This window comes from Mustelus asterias, chromosome 8 (genome assembly GCF_964213995.1).
Source record: "Mustelus asterias chromosome 8, sMusAst1.hap1.1, whole genome shotgun sequence".
NCBI classification, from domain to species: domain Eukaryota; kingdom Metazoa; phylum Chordata; class Chondrichthyes; order Carcharhiniformes; family Triakidae; genus Mustelus; species Mustelus asterias.
The window spans coordinates 109498832-109523319 of record NC_135808.1 but is presented as its reverse complement, the minus strand read 5'-3'; the positions used below and the strand labels follow the sequence as shown (position 1 = coordinate 109523319).

The following is a 24488-nucleotide window of genomic DNA, read 5'->3' as shown; positions in this document are numbered from 1 at the left end:
CCATCCTCTCCTCTGCATGGTTCAGGATCTGTTCACGTACAGGCGCATGTTAGTGTTCTCTCTCCCAGTCCACTGCAATCAGAGCCAACTGCATCGGCTCCATAATCCTCACACTCCAGGAACTGAATGGGAGGAATCAGATCTGTGAGCAATGAGGAGTCCTCTCAATGTCCTGATGCATTGCCCTATGAAGACATGGAACATCCATCCATGGATATTCCCCTATATGAGCACCTTTCCAATGAGCTTAACCCCCTTACCCTCTAACACAAGGACCTTGTCCCCACATGAGCCTCTCCCAACCCCATGTGACAGATGGGCATCTACCTTGGATTGCCTTAGTGAAAGCCCCAAGGGTACGAACCAAGAGCACATGTGCACATTGACTTGATCTGTGTGATGACATCCCGGTGGGGGGAAAGGTTGGGGGGTACAAAACTTCTTGTTTCAGGGCTATTGCTGTGCTCTGTTTTGTTTGCCCTTTGTATGGGGATCTCAACCTGTGTCGCCACCCTCTTATCGAGAGGGAGCTCAATGCTTGGGAGCTCAGCATCCAAAAGGTTAACTAGTGGGTGCCAATCAGTGGCACAATCATGCATTACAATACTGACTTAATGGGCATAATTGACTGGTCAAGGAAGAAGCAGGGATGTCATTAGAGAATTGGCATCCTCCTGTGGCAGGCGAGGCTCACCTGCTTAATTTGAAGCCTCCAGATTACATTCATCTTGACCCTTTACTTTACCCTGCAGTCCCCCAGCTCTCATGAGTAGTGAATCTTATGAGCCTTCCATCTTGTACACCCAGCCACCCATGGTAACATCCCTGGAAGGCTTAGACCATAGGCAGTGCCCATCCACACTGCTCATGCCCGACAGCTAAAATTAAAGTTTGTTTATTTGTCACAAGTAGGCTTACATTAGCACTGCAATGAAGTTACTGTGAAATTCCCCAAGTCGCCACACTCTGGCACCTGTCCAGGTCAATGCACCTAACCAGCACGTCTTTCAGACTGTGGGAGGAAACCGGAGCACCCGGAGGAAACCCACGCAGACACAGGGAGAACGTTCAGACTCTGCACAGACAGTGACCAAAGCTGGGAATTGAACCCGGGTCCCTGGTGCTGTGAGGCAGCAGTGCTAACCATTGTGCTACCATGCCGCCCCTATCCCTTGAAGCCTGAGGGTGCGGGTGAAATGTGAGTGGCCTCACTGTCCCTCTGTGGCAGAGTCCTATTACCCTCATGGAGCTAGGTAGCTCCCATGTCATCATTTCCCACATTGTCTATCTGACCTTGAGTGTCACCATACCCCACCTTGGGACCTCACAGTTGTCCCTTGTGCTGACCCTGTGAATTCTCCTGCTCCTACCCACTTCCAGCTGCCACCCCAGAAAGGCAATCCCTCTGAGGAACCATTGCTTAAACACTAGTAAGGGCGACCTGAAATGCGCCCACCACCAAGCGCCACTCATTGGACATCAAGAACAGCACAATAATGCAGGCCCGCAAAGGCCTGTGAGCATCAACTCCCCCCAAACTGCCAGGACTGGGGCTGCAAGGTGGCACAGTGGTTAGCACTGCTGCCTCACAGCGCCAGGGACCCGGGTTCAATTCCCAGCTTGGGTCACTGTGTGGAGTTTGCATGTTCTCCCCACGTCTGTGTGGGTTTCCCCCAGGTGCTCTGGTTTCCTCCCACACTCCAAAGATGTGCTCGTTGGGCGTATTGGCCATGCTAAATTCTCCCTCAGTGTATCTGAACAGGTGCCGGAGTGTGGCAACTAGGGGATTTTCACAGTAACTTCATTGCAGTGTTAATGTAAGCCTACTTATGACTAATAAATAAACTTTACTTTTACTTCGACTCAACCCCCCTCAGGTCTCGAGAATAACTTAGCTGGTTCCTCCACGTCACTTCTGGCTCCCCCTCTCCCTGGTGGGTAGTGGTGACCTGCGATTACCCCCTTAGAGGTGAGCTTGTCAGGATGAAGCGTTTATTGAGATGTTTATAAACCAGCGTGACGTCATGCTGATGTGATTTGAATATTCAATGAGGGTGGAAGTGACCGCAAGAACCTCATTGTGTCATGAGCAAGGAGCGTGGAAAATCAGGATCTTGCCGGTGAGAATCTCGTTCCCTGAGATTTTGGTCTTGCATTGATATTTAAGCTGAGAGCTAACGCTGATTCAAAAAGACAACCACTTCCTATTTCATTTAAATGTTACATAGAAACATAGAAAATAGGTGCAGGAGTGGGCCATTCGGCCCTTTGAGCCTGCATCACCATTCAATATGATCATGGCTGATCATGCACTTTCAGTATCCCACTCCCGCTTTCTCTCAATACCCCTTGATCCCTTTAGCCACAAGGGCCACATCCAGCTCCCTCTTGACCATATCTAATGAACTGACCCCAACAGCTTTCTGTGGTAGAGAATTCCACAAGTTCACAACTCTGAGTGAAGAAGTTCTTCCTCATCTCAGTCCTGAATGGCTTACTCTTGATTCTTAGACTGAGATGCCGAGTTCTGCACTTCCCCGACATCGGGAACATTCTTCCTACATCTAGCCTGTCCTGTCCCATCAGGATTTTATATGTTTTTATGAGACCCACTCTCATTCTTCTAAATTCCAGTTAGTACAAGCTCAGTCGATCCATTCTTCATATGTCAGTCCTGCCATTCCAGGAATCAGTCTGCTGAACCTACGCTGGACTGGACTGTTCAATAACATGATGATGTAATTGTGCATTTCTTCAGTTAGAAAGGTGTAATTTTCCTCTTTTAATGTAGTTAAGTCTCTTGTGTGTGTGCAAGGCATGTGGATTTGAAAGACCCGTTTCCTTTGCAGTTCCTCTTGCGATGGCTGGCTTTATGGAACACAAATTTATCTTGGGCAGTGGCATGAAATGGGCAATATTGGATAGGCCGCCTGTTCTACGCATGTGCAGTCCCAGTGGAATGAAATATCAGACCCTGCGTAGAACGGGCGGCTGGTCCCATATCGTCTGTTCAACCTCGCAGAGTCAGAGGGTGGACTCAGTGCTAGAATATCACCAGTGGTGCTTTGAGCTGAATTGGAAGAGGTACATGGCAATGGTTATGTGATGACTCTTTTCCCGATTTACCCCTCCCCCATTCACCTCTTGAAATTTTGGACTTTTGATCTTCCAGCATGGACAGTTAAGCCTGAACCATTTTGTTTTATATTGAATTGAACAGAAATGGACCAATCTGATCAACTGGTCCATGCTGGCACATTTATGTTACGCAGGAGCCACCTTCCATCCCTCCTTAATTAACCCTATCAGCACATTCTATTATTCCTGCTCCCCCTTCTATACCAGTCGCTTCAGTTACTCCCTGTGGTGGTAAGTTCCACAATCGAATCCCTCTTTGGGTAAAATATTTCTCCTGAGTTTAATAGTGACTCTCCTATATTTATGACCCCTGCCTGCAAGTGGAAGCATCTTTTTCATGCCTAACTTACCGAAACCTTTCACAATCTTAAAAAATCTGTCAGGTCACTCCCTTCATCTTCCCTTTTCTAGAGAAAAGAGTCCCAGTTTGTTTAACCTTCCCTTAGTAAGCATAACCTCTCACTTCTGGTATCAGTCTCGTGAATCCTTTCTGCACCTCCACCAGTGCATCTATGTCCTTTTTATAATATGGAGACCAGAAATATGCACGGTACTCTAAAGTGTGGACTAGCCAAGGTTTGATGCCAATTTCCATTTTTCAATTCTGCCTGTCTAGAAATGTTTACATAGAATCGCAACATAGTACAGCACAGAAGAAGCTTATCTGACACATCAAATCTACACTGGCTCTTTCAAAGAGCAATTCAATTAATCCCACCATCTCACACTTTCCCCATCTCCCTGTCATTCTTTCTCCTTCAATAACTAATTCTCTTTTGAATCTGTATCATCATTCCAAACCCGAACAACTCGTTGCATTAAAAAATCTCTTCTCTTGCCAACTGCCTTCAAGGGCAGCACAGTGGCACAATGCTTAGCACTGCTGCGTCACAGTGCCAGGGACCCGGGTTCGATTCCCAGCTTGGGTTACTGTTTGTGCGGAGTTTGCCCGTTCTCCACGAGTCTGCGTATGTTTCCTCTGGGCGCTCCGGTTTCCTCCCACAGTCTGAAAGGTGCGTTGGCCATGCTAAATTCTCCCTCAGTGTACCTGAACAGGTGCTTGACTGTGGCGACTTGGAGATTATCACAGTAACTTCATTGCCGTGTTAATATAAGCCTACTTGTGACACTAATAAATAAACGTAAACTCAATCTGTGCCCTCGAGTTATCAATCCTATTTCCTTCTTTACCTAAAAATGCTTCATTGTTTTAAACACCTCTACCAGAACATGTATTAAAATTCTGTACTCTGAGACAAACCCCAACGTCTCCAGTCTTTCCTGGTAATTAATCCCTTATCTTCAGAACCATTCTAATAAATTTCTTCTGTACACTCTCCAAAAGCTGCATATTCATCCATGGTGTCTGAAATTGGAAACAGTGTGCCCCCTGGGGACAAATTAGTGCTTTCAATAGATTCATGTTTTTCATTTTTATTAATTAACCTGTGTGCCTACCCTTGCTGATTTGTGTACTTACACCCTCTGATACCTATGCTGTTCTATCCCATTTAGACTTGTAATATTCAAAGCAATGTGTCAGCCTCTTGTTCTTCCTACTACAGGGTGGCACACTGGTTAGCACTGTTGCCTCACAGCGCCAGAGACCCAGGTTTGATTCCTGGCTTGGGTCACTGTCTGTGCAGAGTCTGCACGCTCTCCCCGTGTCTGCGTGGGTTTCCGTCGGGTGCTCCGGTTCTCTCCCACAGTCCGAAAGATGTGCTGGTTAGGTGGATTGGCCATTCTAAATCCTCCCTCAGTGTACCCAAACAAGAACTGAGTGTGACGACTAGGGAATTTTCACAGTAACTTCATTGCAGTGTTAATGTAAGCCTACTTGTGACTCAAATAAATAAACTTAAAATGTATCATTTCACATTTATCTGTATTGAACTTAGTTTACCAAGAACATGCCCATTCTACAAGTTAATTCATGTCTTCTTGTATTTTGTTGCAGTTTTCCACAGTATTCACTATACTTCACAATTCGGTGTCATCAGAAATTAATTTAGTGTTATCCAGAAATTAACCTGTTGTGGTTTTTGATTAGTTTGGTGCAGTCTATTGGTTCTTTAATGTATTATGTCACTGTGGCTACTTGCAGCAATCTGCCTCTAATGCTCCAAGCGTTTCTGCAAATTAAGCTGGATTTATCAGTGTGATCGATTGCAATTATAGTGGCATGATTAGCGTTGGGCTTATTACAGTGAATGGCAACAATCACATGACTGTAATTGAGAGAGGTTATCAGAGAGAGTCAGTAGGTGGTCTTCTATCACAGAAATCAGTGACACTGTGGATGGCGCAGATACATTTTATTCTATTCTCAATGGCCTATGTTCCAGCTAAATACAACATATACGGCCGGGATTCTCCTAAATAGATTCCCAACGTACAGGAAAATGGGAGTAAATCCTGCCAGGGTTTTTAGCGTGATTTCCAGAATGAATCTCCAACACTCTGGGCATCACAGAGTGCCCCAGTGTGATTCACTCTGGAAATCTGGGGGTGAGGCCTCTTCTCGCCCATGAGGCTGGCAGCATTGTGCTAAGCGGGCCACTGCGTGCGCCGATCTGTCAGAGCAGAGATTGGTGCATGTGCAGTGGCGCCCCCATTGCCGGCCTCCCGATCGCTGGCCAGCCCGATCGCTGGCCAGTCCTACAACAGCCCCCCCCCCCGCCATTGCTGGCCTCCTGGACCCCCCTGGTCTAACCCTTATATCCATCCCCCCAATTGCCCTCATCTCTCCCTCCCCCCCCCCCAACAATCCTCTTGCAGAGTGCCAGCGGGTTCCCCCCCACCAATCACTTCACCCAATAGGCCCCACTCCCCCCTGACCCCACCCCCTTGGCATTGCCTGGTGCCCAGTGGGTAGGGCCAAGATGCCCCTTGGGCGGTGCCAGGGTGCCAGGCTGGCTCTGCCAGGCTGGCACTGTCCAAGGGGCATCCCCCCCTTACCCCTGACCTCCTGGGGGGGCACAAATGGCTTCTCTTATCTCCAGCAGGGTCAAGCTGCCTGTTCCCCGTTAGTGGCGAGCAGTAATAAACCCTGCTGGATGGAACCAATCCCGGCAAGGTGGGGGGGGGGGGTGGGTTCAGGGTCACGATTGCTTGCTCACGAGAATTCAGTCCCGGGTCTACTAATCATATGGAAATGGAGATTTCCGGCATGGAGCTGATTACGTCAAATATTTTAGTCTCGGAGACACGTGGAGGCTGTGATGCCCAGCGGGTATCCCACTTAACGGCCGCTGCTGATGTCTCCCGGCCTGCTATGCTGCTCAAGCAACGCCGCGGGCCAGAAAATCACCCTCTACATCTTATATTCATCTCTCCATCTCTTGGTCCTTCTCTCTCTCTCTCTTACATCTTTTTGACTATTCTTTCTGTTCCTTCCAGAATAATTCGAGTTAAAAATACCATTTCATAAATGCCGGGCCTATTTTTTTTGCCATGCTTTGTGAAATGTGTGATTGGAAAAGTTTCACACTCAACTTTACTGACTAGTTAATTGCTGCCCTCTAGTGGGAATGAAGAAAACAACGCATTTATCGTCAAAAAGCAAAAAGGAAACTGGAGACACTTGTAATTAATTAGATGGACAAAAGAGAACATTGGTGAACTACTGACAGTTACTTTGTAGGCGAGTCGGACCAGTGAGCAATGGGAAGGTTGTGACTGAACTGGGAAACACTGTCCCCATATTTATAAATACTGACACGACCACAACAGACAAATACAGATCCGTTGGCCTCACTGCAATAATCAGTGATTAAAGATATGAATATGCAGAAAGAAAGTGGAGGTTGTTGTGTGTAAGAACATAAGAACTAGGAGCAGGAGTAGGCCATCTGGCCCCTCGAGCCTGCTCCGCCATTCAATAAGATCATGGCTGATCTTTTTGTGGACTCAGCTCCACTTACCCGCCCACTCACCATAACCCTTAATTCCTTCACTGTTCAAAAATCTATCTATCCTTGCCTTAAAAAAAGGAAGTTATAAATGATAGTTTTGATATTAGAGATGTTCGCTGCTGAACCTCATGTTTTTTTTTGTGGAAGTGATTCCTAAATATGCAGTAAAAAGTCATGAGGAAAGTAAAAGCTTTTGATCCTAATGATATTTCCCTTCTTGTTGAAAGCTAACCTGGCTGCTACAGACATCATATTCCTGGTCTGCTGTGTTCCATTTACCGCTACTCTGTACCCTCTACCTGACTGGATCTTTGGAGACTTCATGTGCAAGTTTGTGAACTATTTACAACAGGTGAGCAAGAGCATGCATACTGGATAGGAACAAGAATGAATGTAACTATATTACTGATGTTCAGCACTGCACCATTAAAAACATTTCCAAGTAAGGAGGAAGCGGGTTAAAAGTCACCATTCCAAGCCTTTAGTTCCCAGGTTTCTTTTTGTAAATTATAGAATCCCTATAGTGCGGAAGGAGGCCATTTGGCCCATTGAGTCTGCACTGACCACAATCCCACCCAGGCCCCATTCCCGTAACCCCACATATTTATGCTGCTAATTCCCCCTGACACTAGGGTCAATTTAGCCTGGCCAATCAACCTAACCCGCACATCAAGGGGTTTTAAATTGCTTTACCTATGCACTGGTTAATGTATTCATGCAAATTTTGTATACTGTTTTAGCTCACTAACTTAAAATAAGCAACAATAAAAATAACCTGCATTTATATAAATGAATGAACAATTGATGCTCTGTCCCTAGATATATTCTGGCTTTGTTGTTCTTTATTCCTTTGGGATGTAGGTGCATTTGTTGCCCATCCCGAACTGCATTTGAGAAGTTGTGCTGCAGTTGTGACTTGTGTGCATTTGCTCAGTGACTGAACAATAGGTTAACCACACTGGACACTGACTGAAACACCACTGCAAGCTGATTGGAATTAATGCACTGTTTACAGCCCTTGGGAAGTTTAAATTTTTGAGTCGGAATTTTACCGCCTCGCCCGCCACGGGAATCGGAGTGGTGGAGGGACGGACAATGGGAAAGTCCGTTGACCTCGGGCGGGATTTGTGGTTTCAGGATGAGTGAGGCCATAAAATCCCGTAATTACATTGGGAAATGAAAGCTGAGCAGAAGGGGCAGTAGGTTTTGAGACTATCACCCCATTCTTTCAGTTAAGGATTAATAGATAGACAAACCAAATATTAATGGGAAAAGGATGTGAGTGTTAATGAGTAATGAATAAACTCTACATGGCGTTACCTGTAAGGAAATTGCTGCAAGGGAGACTACTTTCTGTCAATGATTTAAGGAGTTCATAAATTCATAAGATACTGGAGCAGAATTAGGCCATTTGGCCCATCGAGTCTGCTCCGCCATTCTATCATCGCTGATATGCTCCTCATCCCCATTTTCCCGCCTTCTCCCCATAACCCTTCACCCCATTACCAATTGAAAATCTGTCTAACTCCTCCTTAAATTTTGCTCACTGTCCCAGCATCCACCACACTTTGGGGTAGCGAATTCCACAGATTCACAACCCTTTGGGAGAAGAAGTTTCTCCTCAATTCTCTCTTAAATTTGCTACCCCTTATCCTAAGACTATGACCTCTCGTCCTAGAATGCCCCGCATGAGGAAGCATCCACTCCACTGGTGTGATTAGAGGATTGAGGGATGCCAGTAGGTGATATTATAATGGATTACAAATAGTTCATTAATCAGCAAACATAGCAAGATACCTCTGAGAGATACACATGTGGCAAAATATATTTTATTTGGTTGAACAAGTCATTTCAGTTTACAATTCCTGCTCAGCCCCATTCAGCCCAGTAAACTCCTCCTAGCACCACAGAAAGTGTCTGTTGGAATGCATCCAACTGAGATTGCTAAATGTTGTATAATCTGTAGTGAATTATTTGTTTAATAAAGTTTCCATTTGGTGAATGTAATTCAGGGTGATAAGTATCAAAGTCACAGAGGAGGAATGAGTTAATCAGTTAACAGAGGGAGGGGAACTTGTCTTTGCTTAAGAGTGTAACCTCAATAGCAATCCTCAAGACTGACCTCACCAAAGGGCTTCTGTTTTATTCATAAAAGAAAGCATGATTGATTAATTTTTCATCCATGTAATAACCTTACTGAGGCCAGTCTTCCTTCACCAGTCACCCTTTAGTTACAGTGTGTTTGAAATGTCGTTTAGCAGCTACAGAGTGCAGGTCAGCCCCGAGTCTATCGACTGCCAGCCTGAGTGGAGCAAACTGGTTTTAAACCTCCCTCCCTCCTGCTTCTTCCCTATTGAGCGAGCCTCCGCTCACCTAATAGGGCAGTCCGTATTCTATGGGGCCCATCAGGGAGATCTATTGATGATCCCCCTGTAGCCAAAATAACAATCCCACTCATGGGTGTTAATGGTGAAGAGAGACGACTACTCCAAATGGCTTTCTGAAAATGGATGTTTGTGAAGCAGAAAATGAGGGTGGGGGAAATATACAAATGCAATTCACAAGAGGCTATAAGAATCTGCAAATCCTTCATTTGACAGCTGAGTGTTTTTAGTAATATGCTTTTTAAAATTCATTCATGGGTCATGGGTGTCGCTCGCTGGCCAGCATTTAGAACGTAGAACATAGAAAAAAATACAGCACAAACAGGCCCTTCGGCCCACAAGTTGTACCGGTCATGTCCCTACCTACCTAGGCTTATATATAGGCTTACCTATAACCCTCAATCCTATTAAGTTCCATGTACTCATCCAGAAGTCTCTTAAAAGACCCTATTGAGTTTGCCTCCACCACCACTGACGGCAGCCGAATCCACTCACCCACCACCCTCTGAGTGAAAAACTTACCCCTGACATCTCCTCTGTACCTACTCCCCAGCACCTTAAACTTGTGTCCTCTCGTAGCAGCCATTTCAGCCCTGGGAAAAAGTCTCCGAGAATCCACCCGATCTGTACCTCTCAACATCTTGTACACCTCTATCAGGCCACCTCTCATCCTTCGTCTCTCCAAGGAGAAAAGACCGAGCTCCCTCAACCTATCCTCATAAGACATGCCAACCAATCCAGGCAACATCCTTGTAAATCTTCTCTGCACCCTTTCAATCATTTCCACATCCCTCCTGTAATGAGGCGACTAGAACTGAGCACAGTACTCCAAGTGGGGTCTGACGAGGGTCTTATAAAGCTGCATCATTATCTCCCGACTCCTAAACTCAATCCCTCGATTGATGAAGGCCAGCACACCATACGCCTTCTTAACCACCTGCTTTACCTGCGAGGCCGATTTAAGAGACCTATGGACCCGGACCCCAATGTCCTTCTGATCCCCTACACTGCTAAGAGTCTTACCCTTGATATTATATTCCTTCATCCCATTTGACCTGCCAAAATGGACCACTACACATTTATCCAGGTTGAAGTCCATCTGCCACTTCTCCGCCCAGTCTTGCATCCTATCTATGTCACGCTGCAGCTTCTGACATCCCTCCAAACTATCCACAACACCACCAACCTTCATGTCGTCGGCAAACTTACCAACCCACCCCTCCACTTCCTCATCCAGGTCATTTATGAAAATGACAAACAGCAAGTTCCCAGAACAGATCCCTGGGGCACTCCACTGGTGACCGACCTCCATTCAGAAAAAGACCCATCTACAACCACTCTCTGCCTTCTGCAGGCAAGCCAGTTCTGGATCCACAAGGCAACAGCCCCTTGGATCCCATGCCCTCTCACTTTCTCGAGAAGTCTTGCAAGGGGGACCTTATCGAACGCCTTGCTGAAGTCCATGTAAACCACATCTACCACTTTTCCTTCATCAATGTGTTTAGTCATACTTTCAAAGAACTCCACCAGGCTCGTAATGCACGATTTGCCTTTGACAAAGCCGTGCTGACTACTTTTGAGCATACTAAACTTCTCTAAATGTTCATAAATCTTCTCCATCAACTTACCAACCACTGAGGTTAGACTCACCAGTCGGTAATTTCCTGGGCCATCCCTATTCCCTTTCTTGAATATAGGAACCCCATCCGCAATCCTCCAATCCTCCGGAACCTCTCCCGTCTCCATCGATGATGCAAAGATCATCGCCAGAGGCTCTGCAATCTCTTCCCTCGCCTCCCACAGTAACCTGGGGTACATCCCATCCAGACCCGGCGACTTATCTATCTTGATGCTATTCAAAATTTCCAACACATCCTCTTTCTTAATGTCCACCCCTAGTTGCCCACCCCTAGTTGCCCAAGGGCAGTTGAGAGTTGACCACATTGCAGTGGCTCTGGAGTCACATGTAGGCCAGACCAGGTAAGGATGGCAGATTTCCTTCCCTAACGGACTTAAGATGTTGCATCACTGGTTCAGAATTTTGATTAACTTTTCTCAAAAGCAGTTTTGTCACAAACTTAATTGCCAACTCTTGGACCCTTTCCCCACCCTCTACTGATTTGATTTGATTTATTATTGCCACATGTATTGGTATACAGTGAAAAATATTGTTTCTTGTGCACTATACAGACAGAGCATACAGTTCATAGAGTACATAGGGGAGAAGGAAAGAAGAGGATGCAGAATGTAGTGTTACAGTATTGGCTAGGGTGTAGAGGAACATCAACTTAATATGAAGTAGGTCCATCCAAAAGTCTGATGGCAGCAGGGAACAAGCTGTTCTTGAGTCGGTTGGTACGTGACCTCAGATTTTTGTATCTTTTTCCCGATGGAAGAAGGTGGAAGAGAGCATGTCTGGGGTGCGTAGGGTCTTTGATTATGCTGGCTGCTTTTCTGAGGCAGCGGGAAGTGTAGATGGAGTCAATGGATGGGAAGCTGGTTTAAGTGATGGTCTGGGCAATGTTCACAACCCTTTGTAATTCCTTGCGGTCTTGGTCAGGGCAGGAGCCATACCAAGCTGTGATACAACCAGGTTACATCTGGGATACTGACATGACTGATATACCTTTACCAGTTGGTCTTTGAAGGACTTAGCTTTACATTAATTCCCAGCACCTGATTGTCAGTTGCAGCCATCAATAACCAGATTAAATTCCTGACTTGGTGAGACCGCATTTGGAATATTGCGTGCAGTTCTGGTCACCTCACTATAAGAAGGATGTGGAAGCGCTGGAGAGAGTGCAGAGGAGATTTACCAGGATGCTGCCTGGTTTGGAGTGTCAGTCTTATGAGGAAAGGTTGAGGGAGCTGGGGCTGTTCTCTCTGGAGCGGAGGAGATTGAGGGGAGACTTAATAGAGGTTTATAAAATGATGAAGGGGATAGATCGAGTGAACGTTCAAAGACTATTTCCTCGGGTGGATGGAGCTATTACAAGGGGGCATAACTATAGGGTTCATGGTGGGAGATATAGGAAGGATATCAGAGGTAGGTTCTTCACGCAGAGAGTGGTTGGGGTGTGGAATGGACTGCCTGCAGTGATAGTGGAGTCAGACACTTTAGGAACATTTAAGCGGTTATTGGATAGGCACATGGAGCACAACAGGATGGTAGGGAGTGGGATAGCTTGATCTTGGTTTCAGATGAAGGTCGGCACAACATCGTGGGCCGAAGGGCCTGTTCTGTGCTGTACTGTTCTATGTTCTATGTTCTATGTTCTATCGCATTCATTGTCCCATTACGTACTAAAGATGTTTATGTATTTGTACTCTGCAGGTCACAGTCCAGGCAACCTGCATTACTTTGACTGCGATGAGTGCTGACCGATGTTATGCAACAGTTTATCCGCTGAAGTCATTGCGTCACCGTACTCCCAAGGTTGCCATGGTGGTCAGCATGTGCATATGGATAGGTATATTCTGATATAACACTGTGCATATAGATAGGTATATTTTGATATAACACTGTGGACATGAAAGAACCGATGTCTATAGTTGAGTTTATATATATGAGGGTTAACAGAAGCATGCTGCTTAAAATTGTCTCTTCTTTTGTACCCAGACCAACAATCTCTAAGAGGAAATTCCTCCTTATCTCTATCTTAAATGAGATACCTCTCATTTTAAAACTGTGCCCCTGAGTTCCAGATTCCACCATGAGAGGGCATCCACCTTGGCAAACACCCTCAGAATCTAAACTCCTCTAACCTCCAATGAGTATGGGCCAAAACTGCTAAATCTTTCTCATAAGACAACCCTTTCATCCCATGAATGAGCTTAGTGAACCTTCTTTGAACAGCTTCCATTGCAAGTATATCCCTCAAGTACAGAGAACAAAACTCTATACAGTAATCTAGATGTGGTCTCAACAATGCATTGTACAATTTCAGCAAGAATTGCCAACTTTTATATTCCATTACCTTCAATAAAGGCCAACATTCCATAATTCAGTTTACTTTCTTAATCATGTGCTGTACCTGCATGCTAACCTTTTCTGATTCATGTACAAGAACCCTCTGTAGTGCAGCAGTTTGTAGTCTCTCTCTATTAAAATTATATCTTGCTTTTCTATTCTTCCTGCCAAATACTCTATCTGCCAAAGTTTTGCCCACTCACTTAACCTATCTATATCCTTTTACAAACTCTCTCTATTCTCCTCACAACTTTCTTTCCTACCTACCTCTGAATCACCAGCAAATTTGGCCACAATGCCGTCGGTCTGTTCACCCAAGCCATTAATATAGATTCCAAATAACTGAGGCCCCAGCACTGATCCTGAGGCAGCTCCACTTGTTATAGTTTGCCTACCTGAAAATGACCCATGCATTCTCCCATTTTCCCAATGGAAGGTGTTAGGCTAACTGGCTACAGTTTCCCGCTATTTGTCACCCTCCTTTCATGTATGGGGAGGTGTTACAGTTGTGCTTCTCCAATCTGCTGGGAACTTTCCGGAACCAGGGAATTTTGGAAAATTGCGACCGATGCTATTCAAAGCAGCCACTTCTTTTAAGACCCTAGGATGCGGGCCACCAGATACAGGGGATATGGAGGTCTTTTGTCCCAACATTTTTTCTTGTAGTTTTTCTCCAATGATTGCGATTGTTTTAAAATCCTCTCTTTTGCTCCCTGATTTTCTACTATCCGTGGGATGATTTCCCAGGTGAAAGTATCAAATGATACCAATGTTACACTTAACTAAAAATTACAATTTATATTTATTTGTTACATTCAGAGCCAATAAAGACATGTTCATTCTTTTTATGTGACTGAATTATAGGTGTAAAAATTGATTTTTCTATCGAACCGTAAGTTTCAGTATAGGAAGATCATATTTGTGTTGACAGTGGCTGCACATTGCAGCTAAATATTTTCTCAGGTTATTGAGAAATCTTAAGGATGGGGTGGGGAAACTCAAAACACTGCTCATTAGACAGAAGCTGCACTGTCGGAGGTGCCTGCTTTCGAATGGGGCATTAACCTGAGGCCACATCTGCTGAAGCAAAAATAACCCCCTGCTACTATTTCAAAGAGGAACAAAGGACCTTTCGGTGTTGTCCTGGCCAATATTTACCCCTCAATCAAAACCACAGAAGCAGATTATCTGGTCACTATCACTTGCTGCCTGTGGGAGTTTGCTGTGTGTAAAGCGGCTGCTGTGTTTCCCATGGGGTGACACGGTGGCACAGTGGTTAGCACTCCTGCCTCACAACCACAGGGACCCAGGTTCAATCCCAGCCTTGGGTGATTCTGTGTGGAGTCTGCACATTCTGTGTGGGTTTGCTCCCGGTGCTCCAGTTTCCCCCCACATTCCAAAGATGTGCAGGTTAGGTGGATTGGCCATGCTAAATTGTCCCTTAGTGTCCAAAGATATCTAGGGTATCTAGAGACATTAGCGGGCTAAATGCGAGTGGTTATGGGGATAGGGTGGGGTGGCCTGGGTAATATGCTCTGTTGGAGAGTTGGTGCAGCCTCGGTGGGCTCAGTGACCTCCTTCTGCTCTGTGGGGTTTCTGTTGTTCCTTGATTTTATGATTACAACAGTGATTACATGTCAAAGGTACTTCATTGGCTGTGAAGCACTTTGAGATGTCTGGTTGTGGAAAGCGCTATATGAATGCAAGTGCACTTTTCTCTTTTCTGGGCGGCACGGTAGCACAGTGGTTAGCACTGCTGCTTCACAGCTCCAGGGTCCCAGGTTCGATTCCCGGCTCGGGTCACTGTCTATGTGGAGTTTGCACATTCTCCTCGTGTCTGCGTGGGTTTCCTCCGGGTGCTCCGGTTTCCTCCCACAGTCCAAAGATGTGCGGGTTAGGTTGATTGGCCAGGTTAAAAATTGTCCCTTAGAGTCCTGAGATGCGTGGATTGGCGGGTAAAATATGTGGGGGTAGGGCCTGGGTGGGATTGTGGTCGGTGTAGACTCGATGGGCCGAATGGCCTCCTTCTGCACTGTAGGGATTCTATGATTCTATGATTCTATGATACTCTCATTAGTACAATTTTGTAGATACAACTTTTTGTTTATTCTGTTACCTACACATTTATTCACCATGTACAATACTTTTTATTTTACTGTCTTAACATAAAGGGTGTCAAAGGATACAAGAGTACAAAGTATAATATATCTCGGACGTTCTAACAAGGTGACTAAATGGCATCCGAGCTTCTTGATTTAATGGCAACCTTGTATCGCTTTATTTGCTACATGGCTTTCATGTTGTAGAGCCGTGAACAATCTCAGTAACATCGGTGCCTTTCGATTACAGGTTCTTTTATTCTGTCTTTCCCAATTATTATGTACCAGAAGATCGAAAAAGGTTACTGGTATGGACCTAGAACATATTGCGCAGAGGCCTTTCCATCAGATTCCCATCAGAAAGGCTTCATACTGTATCACTTTCTGGCCGTCTACCTTCTGCCTCTGCTCACCATCTCTTTGTGCTACTCCTTGATGATTAAGAGAGTTGGACAACCTGTTGTTGAGCCCATTGACAACAACTATCAGGTGTGTGCATAGATTTCTAAAGCCAAACACCAAAAGGAAATTTTACTTGACAATTTAATCTCTTTCTGGCCTATCTCTGCAAACCAACTAAGACCAGACATGTGGTGCTAGAGGTGATGATATATGTTTTGGCGGGCTTTTCTTTCTAACCATTGACAACAACTATCAGATTTAAGGGGAGGCACAATGGTTAACACCAATTCCGACCTCAGGTCACTGTCTGTGTGGCATTTGTACGTTCTCCCCGTGTCTTCTTTCTGCTTCCACATATTTCCAGCTATTACCTGTAGCAGGTACACTGCCCGAGAGCATTGCAACACAACCAGTGACTTTTTAAAATTCATTCATGGGTGTCACTGGCTGAACACAGTAAGAGTTTGAACAACACCAGGTTAAAGTCCAACAGGTTTATTTGGTAGCAAATACCATAAGCTTTCGGAGCGCTGCTCCTTCGTCAGATGGAGTGGAAATGTTTTTCCACTCCATTTCCACTCCATCTGACGAAGGAGCAGCGCCCGAAAGCTTATGGTATTTGCTACCAAATAAACCTGTTGGACTTTAACCTGGTGTTGTTAAAACTCTTAGTGTGTTCACCCCAGTCCAACGCCGGCATCTCCACATCATGTCAGTGGCTGGCCAGCGTTTATTGCCCATCCCTAGTTGCCCTTGAACTGAATGGCTTGCTAGGCCATTTCAGAGGGCAATTGAGAGTCAACCACATTGCTGTGGGTCTGGAGTCACATGTAGGCCAGACCAGGTAAGGACGGCAGATTTCCTTCCTGAAAGGACATTAGTGAAGCAGATGGGTTTTTCGATAATCGACAATGGTTTTATGGTCATCAGTAGATTCTTAATAGAATTCAAATTCCACCACCTGCCATGGCGGGATTCAAACCCGGATCCCCAGAACATTAGCTGAGTTTCTAGATTAATAGTCTAGGGATAACACCACTAGACCATTGTCTCCCCACTATATCAGGGACATATATCTTGTCGGGCGAGATTACACACAACTGCAAGGAGCAGACACGCAGCCAGCATTGACTGAATCTTTGGAGTAGACAGCCCTCTGCATGACAGGACTGACAGCTGTTAAGGATGTTGCATTTGGCATCACTGAGAACATGTTTTACCATAACTTCACCCTCATCCTGCTCACTGGCGTGAAGTACAAGCTGCAGGTGGTGTGACCATGGACCTCTTGTTTTGCTTTGCAGCCCATTCCCTCAGCCCTACCAGCATCTCCTGCATTTCTGTTTTCAGATACCCATAATTTGACACTGGATCAGTCAGTATTGCCTCATCATGAAGTGTATGAGCAACTCGATCACTTCATCTAACAGTCAACATCATGGGGGCTACCAGTGACCAGAATCTGAACTGGATTAGCCATATAAATACTGTGGCTACAAGAGCAGATCAAAGGCTAAGAATCTTATGATGTAACTCACTCCCTGGCTCCCGAAAGCCTGTCTAGCATCTCCAAGGCACAAGTCAGGAAAGTGACGGAATATTCTCCACTTGCCTGGAAGGGTGCAGCTCCAACAACACTGAAGAAACTCGACATCATCCAGGACAAAGCGGCCCACTTGATTGGCATCCCTTACACAAACATTCACTCCCTCCACCACTGGTGCACAGTAGCAGCAATGTGTACAAGATGCATTGCAGGAACTCACCAAGGCTCCTTAGGCAGCTTCTCCCAAACTCACGACCGTTACAATCTAAAAGGATAAGGGCAGCATATACCTGGGAACATCACCACCTGGAGGTTCCCCTCCAAATCACTCACCATCCTGACTTGGAAATATATTATGTTCCTTTACTGTCGCTGGGTCAAAGTCCTGGAACTCCCTCCCCAACAGCACTGTGGGTGTACCTACTCCACAGGGGTTGCAGCGGTTCAAGAGGACAGCTCACCACCACCTTCTCAAGGGCAATTAGGGTGGCTCGGTGGTACAGTAGTTAGCATTGCTGCCTCACAGCGCCAGGGACCCAGATTCGATTCCCGGCTTGGGTCACTGTCTGTGTGGAGTCTGCCGTTCTCCCCGTATCTGCATGGATTTCCTCCGGGTGCTCCGGTTTCCTCCCACAGTCCAAAGATGTGCGGGTTAGGTGGGTTGGCCATGCTAAATTGCCCCTTAGAGTCAGAGGGACTAGCAGGGTAAATGCATGGAGATAGGACCTGGGTGGGATTGTGGTCGGTGCAGACTCGATGGGCTGAATGGCCTCTTTCTGCACTGCTGGATTCCATGATTCTATGAATTAGGAATGGGCAATAAACGCTGGCCTAGCCAGCGATACCATAAATGAATAAGAGAAAGTCGTAGCTTCCAGCTCCGATATTGGCGCTTACAAACTTTAGAGTGTAATGTAGCTGTGAGATCAGCACGTGGGCATGAGTGAGTTGTAATCAGAGCAGAGGAAGAAGATAGAGGGTGTAACAGTTCAACAGAGACGAGTTCTGCTACAGAGGTAACAGAAAAGGACTTTGATGGAGTGGTGTACTGAAGCATGTTCCACATTGAAATGCTAGGTTTATTGGCTGGCCTGCCAGGGAGATTGCACTGCTCGATGTCATTGTCAAGGAGTGTGGTGGTGTTTATTTCAGGATATTGACCATGAAAACAGTGTGATGGTCCGAGGCAGAGAGTCGGAAAGCTGGTGACTTAAGGCTGAGATTACAGAGAATCTGATGTCTGAGTAGCTGGTCATGGACAGCTTATCTGGAGCGAAGGAAGCCCAGACACCTCCTCCTTGTCCTTCGCCGCACCCCCCCCCCCCCCCCCCCCCCCCCCCCGACTTCCTTCTCCTCCTGAGGTACTCTCTGAACACCTGGTGGCAGATCCCTCATGAAAGTGAGGCTGTGGAGAATGCAGCCAAACCTGGAGACACATTTTCTGGTGGGTATTGGAGGGCAGTGGAACTGTTATTTCAGGCTGTCAGTGGTTTGCTCAGTAATGTTCCTAATGGCAGCAGGGTCCCAATATAGGTGCACTGTCAGTGTGTGGCTGGAGGAGAATCATGTGCAAGGTGTAGAACATGCAGCCCTTGTCTCTGAGGAGCTAACTTCTGGTTTGTCTAGGTGGGCATGGGCTGGTAGATTCAGGATCAATACATCAAATCAGCTGCCAGGATAGTGGGCATTCACCAGCAGGATGATCATGAGATGGTTGTACACCAACTGCACGTTCATGGAGTTATAGTTGCAGTACCGTCTCTCATTAGGGCCTGTGGACCACATGTGTGGTTGTTGACATCCTGCACCATTAGGAACGCCATGAACCTGACCATGCCTTGTGCTGGCTTCTCCTGCTTGTCTCTGGTAAGAGGAAAGTCTATGTAGTCCTTCTGTCGCCTCAGTGATGAACGGTGAACTGGAAAATGGTGCAGTAAGAAGTCTCACAACACCAGGGTAAAGTCCAACAGATTTATTTGGTAGCACGAGCTTTCGGAGTGCTGCCCCTTCATCAGATGAGTCGCTGATGAAGGGGCAGCACTCCGAAAGCTCGTGCTACCAAATAAACCTGTTAGACTTTAACCTGGTGTTGTGAGACTTCTTACTGTGCCCAACCCAATCCAACATTGGCATCTCCACATCATGAAAAATGGTGCAAATGCTGCCACCTCCTGCCTGGAAATGCATGCCGTAATAGAAATTTAGTGTCATTGCGATTTTCACAGCCTTATCCCGCTAAACAGCTTCAGGTCGGGTTGAAGAAGGGGGCACAGGCCTGTTACCATGGTGAAATGTAACTCTCTCAGACATTGCTTCTGGCACAGGTGGGAGAGGTGCTCTTTAAATATGTAGGCCTCCGACTGAAGGCCTTCCTCCAGCTTCCTCTTTTCTACCTGTACTCCATCTCCATGTCATTCTGCAGACCAGGTGGAGCTGCAACGCTGGTACTGAATGCAGACTTCCTCCTGTCACGGCCTCCAACTCCTCTGATTTCCTCTATCCAAAACTTTTTCCCAAACTTTAATAGTAACAGTAAGAATATTTATTCAAAGAACATGCGCCCAGCCTGCAGACTGAAATGCAGAGAGGCTAACATTAAAAACTTCACATAGAGGCTAAATGATCAGGTTAAAAATAGTAGTGATCATTTAGTAATTAAATAAATAAACAATTCAACAGGTAGTAGCGAAGTGTTTTAAAGTTAAAGTTTATTTATTAGTCACAAGTAGGCTTACGTTAACACTGCAATTAAGTTACTGTGAAAATCCCCTAGTCGCCACACTCCAGCGCCTGCTCGGGTACACTGAGGGAGAATTTAGTATGGCCAGTGCACCTAACCAGCACGTCTTTTGGACTGTGGGAGGAAACTGGAGCACCCGGAGGAAACCCACGCAGACACGGGAAGAACGTGCAGACTCTGCACAGACAGTGATCCAAGCCAGGAATTGAATGTGGGCCCCTGGCTCTGTGAGGCAGCAGCGCTAACCACTGTGCCACTGTGTAGGTGGAATAAAGAAAGGTAACATTGAATTAAACCAATACATTGAATTAAATCAATACACTACTCCTACATTACGGACACTGAAATACTTATAAATTTCATCATTTAAGTATAATAGCACAGAATGCAGTCCGTCCATTCACTTTGCAGCTGTAAAATAAGTCAAGAAGCACCTTATCTGGAACTTCTGTGATAAGCCCTTTAAGTGGTGCTGAAGGGTAATCACTTGTTCAGCTGAATGCCTGTGAAGTCCAAAATGGCCGTTCATGTGCTGAATTAGTGTTAGATGCTGTTCAACTTTATGATGTGCCCACTTTGCCTCCACACCTTACAGTCAGCTGCAAGTGGCCTCACCATTTTACCCTTGTGGTTTTTTTTTGTAATGAAGGCATATGAAGCCGGATTTTTACACACAATGAGTTTTAATTTGATGTATAAAATGTGGAATATTTTGAACAAAAGTGATTAAGCGTAGACTTTTCTTTTTTTCTTTTTTAATAAGTTAACTATTTTACACATTGGCATTGGTAAGTTTCGAAATAGGTTAACAACCAAGTTGGCACAGAAGCGCTGAAAGAAAGTTCCCGAGAGAGCAGGAAGTAGAAGATGTGCGAATTGTTGTGTGGCAAAGGGGGATATAACTAGTCTGAGCCAGCACTGAACCAGGCCAAATGAGCTGTGAATGTTCCTTTCTCAGTCCTTCTTCCTTTTGTTGTTAATTGGTCTCATAAGACCTTTCATTTGACGTCAGCAGTTCAAATTTGGTACAATTGACTAACACTATTATATATCTGTGTTCAACCAGGTTCAACTTTTATCTGAAAGAACAATAGCAATGAGAAGCAAGATTTCTAAAATGGTGGTGGTAATTGTGCTCCTGTTTACGATCTGTTGGGGACCCATCCAGCTGTTCATCCTCTTCCAGGGGTTTTATCCAAAATTCCAGGCCAACTATGAGACATACAAGATCAAGACTTGGGCCAACTGCATGTCATATGCCAACTCCTGCATCAACCCCATAGTTTATGGGTTTATGGGAGCCAGCTTCAAGAAGTCCTTTAAGAAGGCTTTTCCATTCATGTTCAGACAGAAGGTGAGGGACAACAACATGACCTGTGGCAGTGGCAATGCAGAAATGAAGTTTGTCACTGCAGAATCATAATGGTTATAGATTGTCGTGAATGAACAAAGATACAAAACCACAGACGGCTGGCACATTTTGGCCCACAGAATTCCTGGAGGGAAAATATACCTTCAATAAGACACTCAATTAAAAAAAAAATCCATGCCAACCTTGGTAGAGCTTGCCATTACCGAATAGCATTTACCCATTTGGCCATGTTTTGTGGATCATTATTTCACCTCAGAATGATTTATAAACACATAAATGGTTCATAAATAATCCTTCATAAATGGTTTTCCAAGAAATATTGTCCTTGGATTTGGAAATCTATAAGCTGTAGAAGGGAGTAGCCAAGACTACGCAAATCTTTCATGCCATGGCTCATTGAAGAATTCAACTGGAAGACATCATTTTGAAGATTGGATTAAGACCAGGTTTTACTTTTAGAGTTAATATTTTGATCAAAAGTATTACATAATGGCAATACATGGAAAGTGTTCTGAATCATTGGAATCCTTACAGTGCAGATGTAAACCATGCGCCTGATCGAGTCTGCACTGACTCTCCAGAAGAGCACCTTACCCAGGCCCAATCACCCCTTTACCTTTACATGTGCTAAAGCCACATTTACCATTGATAATCCACCTAACCTACATATCTTAAGGGCGGCACGGTAGCGCAGTGGTTAGCACTGCTGCTTCACAGCTCCAGGGTCCCGGGTTCGATTCCCGGCTCGGGTCACTGTCTGTGTGGAGTTTGCACATTCTCCTCGTGTCTGCGTGGGTTTCCTCCGGGTGCTCCGGTTTCCTCCCACAGTCCAAAGATGTGCGGGTTAGGTTGATTGGCCAGGTTAAAAATTGCCCCTTAGAATCCTAAAAAATGCGTAGGTTAGAGGGATTAGCGGGTAAATATGTGGAGGTAGGGCCTGGGTGGGATTGTGGTCGGTGCAGACTCGATGGGCCGAATGGCCTCCTTCTGCACTGTAGGGTTTCTATGATTTCTATGATCTTTGGACACTAAGGGGCAATCCGCCTAACAAATGGAGCACCTGGAGAAACCCACGCAAACACGGGGAGGATGTGCAAACTGCACACATTCACCCAATGTCAGATTCAAACCCAGGTCCCTGGCACTGTGAGGCAGCAGTGCTACCCACTGTGCCGCCTGCCACTACTTTATATAAGGCGAGAAGTAGTAAATGAGATTTGCAATTGGTGTAAAAGGGAAGTGATTTGATTCACTGAAATTCCAGATGGAAAATTGTTTAGGAAATAGTTTAACCTATTGGGAATTTATCTAATGATCTGAATGGGAATCTGACCCACTCTGATTTAATACAATGGAAATTAAACTTGAAGTTTAACTCACAGTGAAGATAAATGGGGTCTTGATTAACATTAGTTCTGACTGGTGTGCATGGAAATTGGTTTAATGCATTGGGAATTTTTTGTTGCCACATACATTAGTTATATACATGGATATATTCTGTGTATTTGTGTCTTAGGGAGCTCATCAAAGTATGTCATTATGGTTGGACCAAATCATCTGGAAAATGCAAATTCATTTGCGATTTGTGTTGGAGTGGTATTGAAGAAAGCTAAATTGAATCAATAATATTTTAAATTACCGGAAAATGCTATGATCGCTGTAGAGACTGATAACTTTTAAAAAGAAATTTGAACTTCTGGATAATAAATGAGAGGATGACATGACAAGATTTCACGATAAGACCTTTTGACATGACAAGGGTTCACGTTAAGACTTTTATTGTAGCAAAAGACTAAAAAATGTATTGACTAAAACTATCTTTGTAGGCACCTTATATTTTAAACCATGGAACAGAACATTTCCCTTTTTATTTTAGTACAGCTGAAAACACACTTCACAGATATACTTTACACTATTTTTTAAGTAGATGTTTAATTCTCCTGGAACCAGTCCAATGTGAATCTTAGCTCCATATAGTTTAATACTGTTCACTTCCTTCCTCATCCTAGGAATTTTTAATCTTAAAACTGCTTTTCTTCATAGTGATGTTTTTCTCCCAACAATTCTTCCTACTGCACAAGCTAGGTGCATCATCGAGCCTTGTTTAACCTCCTCATTGTGAAACACAGCATCTTGTTGCCTAAAGCTGCTCTCCTTCTCCAGGAACCTGGCAGACTAACGCTGTCTGTGATTTCTCAGGAATACCTTAGACCCTTCCCCCTCAAAGCCTATCTCCATGTCAAGATGAATCACATGGGCCATGTATCCAGGTAGAGATCCTGATTAACTATCATCAGGACTCTCTATCTTGGAAGTAAATGCTTAGTTCAAAGCACAGCTTTTTAAAACACAATATTCCTCATACTTTTCTGGGACTATGGGGACTCAGTCTATCCAGTGTTAGTACACAGACTGCTGCCATTGTCTCCAAATTTAAACACCTTGTACCCTCTTCCCAGTAAAAAAAACGAGGCCCCTTTAATTTCTAACAAAAAAGCATCTCGGCTTACTGTCAGGTAAAGTTCAGAACAAGTTACGTTTTAATTTAATTTAGAAATATAGTCTTATTGTTCAGCTACTAATTTAAACACCCTCCAAAGCATTCCAGTTTACTGTGACAAGGAAGAACAGGACTCTTTCTTTTAATCATTTATTTAACACTTTGGGTACCAACTCAAGCTTAAACAGTTGCAACACTAATTATTTTACTGAACTTTAACTCTTAATTGAACATTAACTCTAATTGGACTTTAACTCTTAACTGAACATGAGCTCTTTAACTGAAAACAAATACGACCCGGTTAGAACGAAGTGGCCAGGTCCACTCCCGATGGAGAATCTGCCCTCATTGTCTCTGACAATGTTCTCAGGGCACTTCTTCTTGCGCTGGTTGATCTCGCAGAGTTATCGCTGCAGACAAAGG

The 24488-nt window shown here is 44.9% G+C and overlaps 1 protein-coding gene across 1 annotated transcript in view; it reads left to right on the top strand.

Moving 5' to 3' along the window:
• The window catches only part of kiss1ra (KISS1 receptor a), a 45194-nt gene extending 23578 nt beyond the window's left edge, over window positions 1–21616 (top strand). The window contains exons 2-5 of the mRNA XM_078219419.1: window positions 7280–7404; window positions 12771–12906; window positions 15756–15994; window positions 21260–21616. Coding sequence (XP_078075545.1) covers window positions 7280–7404; window positions 12771–12906; window positions 15756–15994; window positions 21260–21616 — 857 coding nt within the window. The remainder of the gene's footprint in view (window positions 1–7279; window positions 7405–12770; window positions 12907–15755; window positions 15995–21259) is intronic.
• The last annotated feature ends 2872 nt before the right edge of the window (window positions 21617–24488 follow it).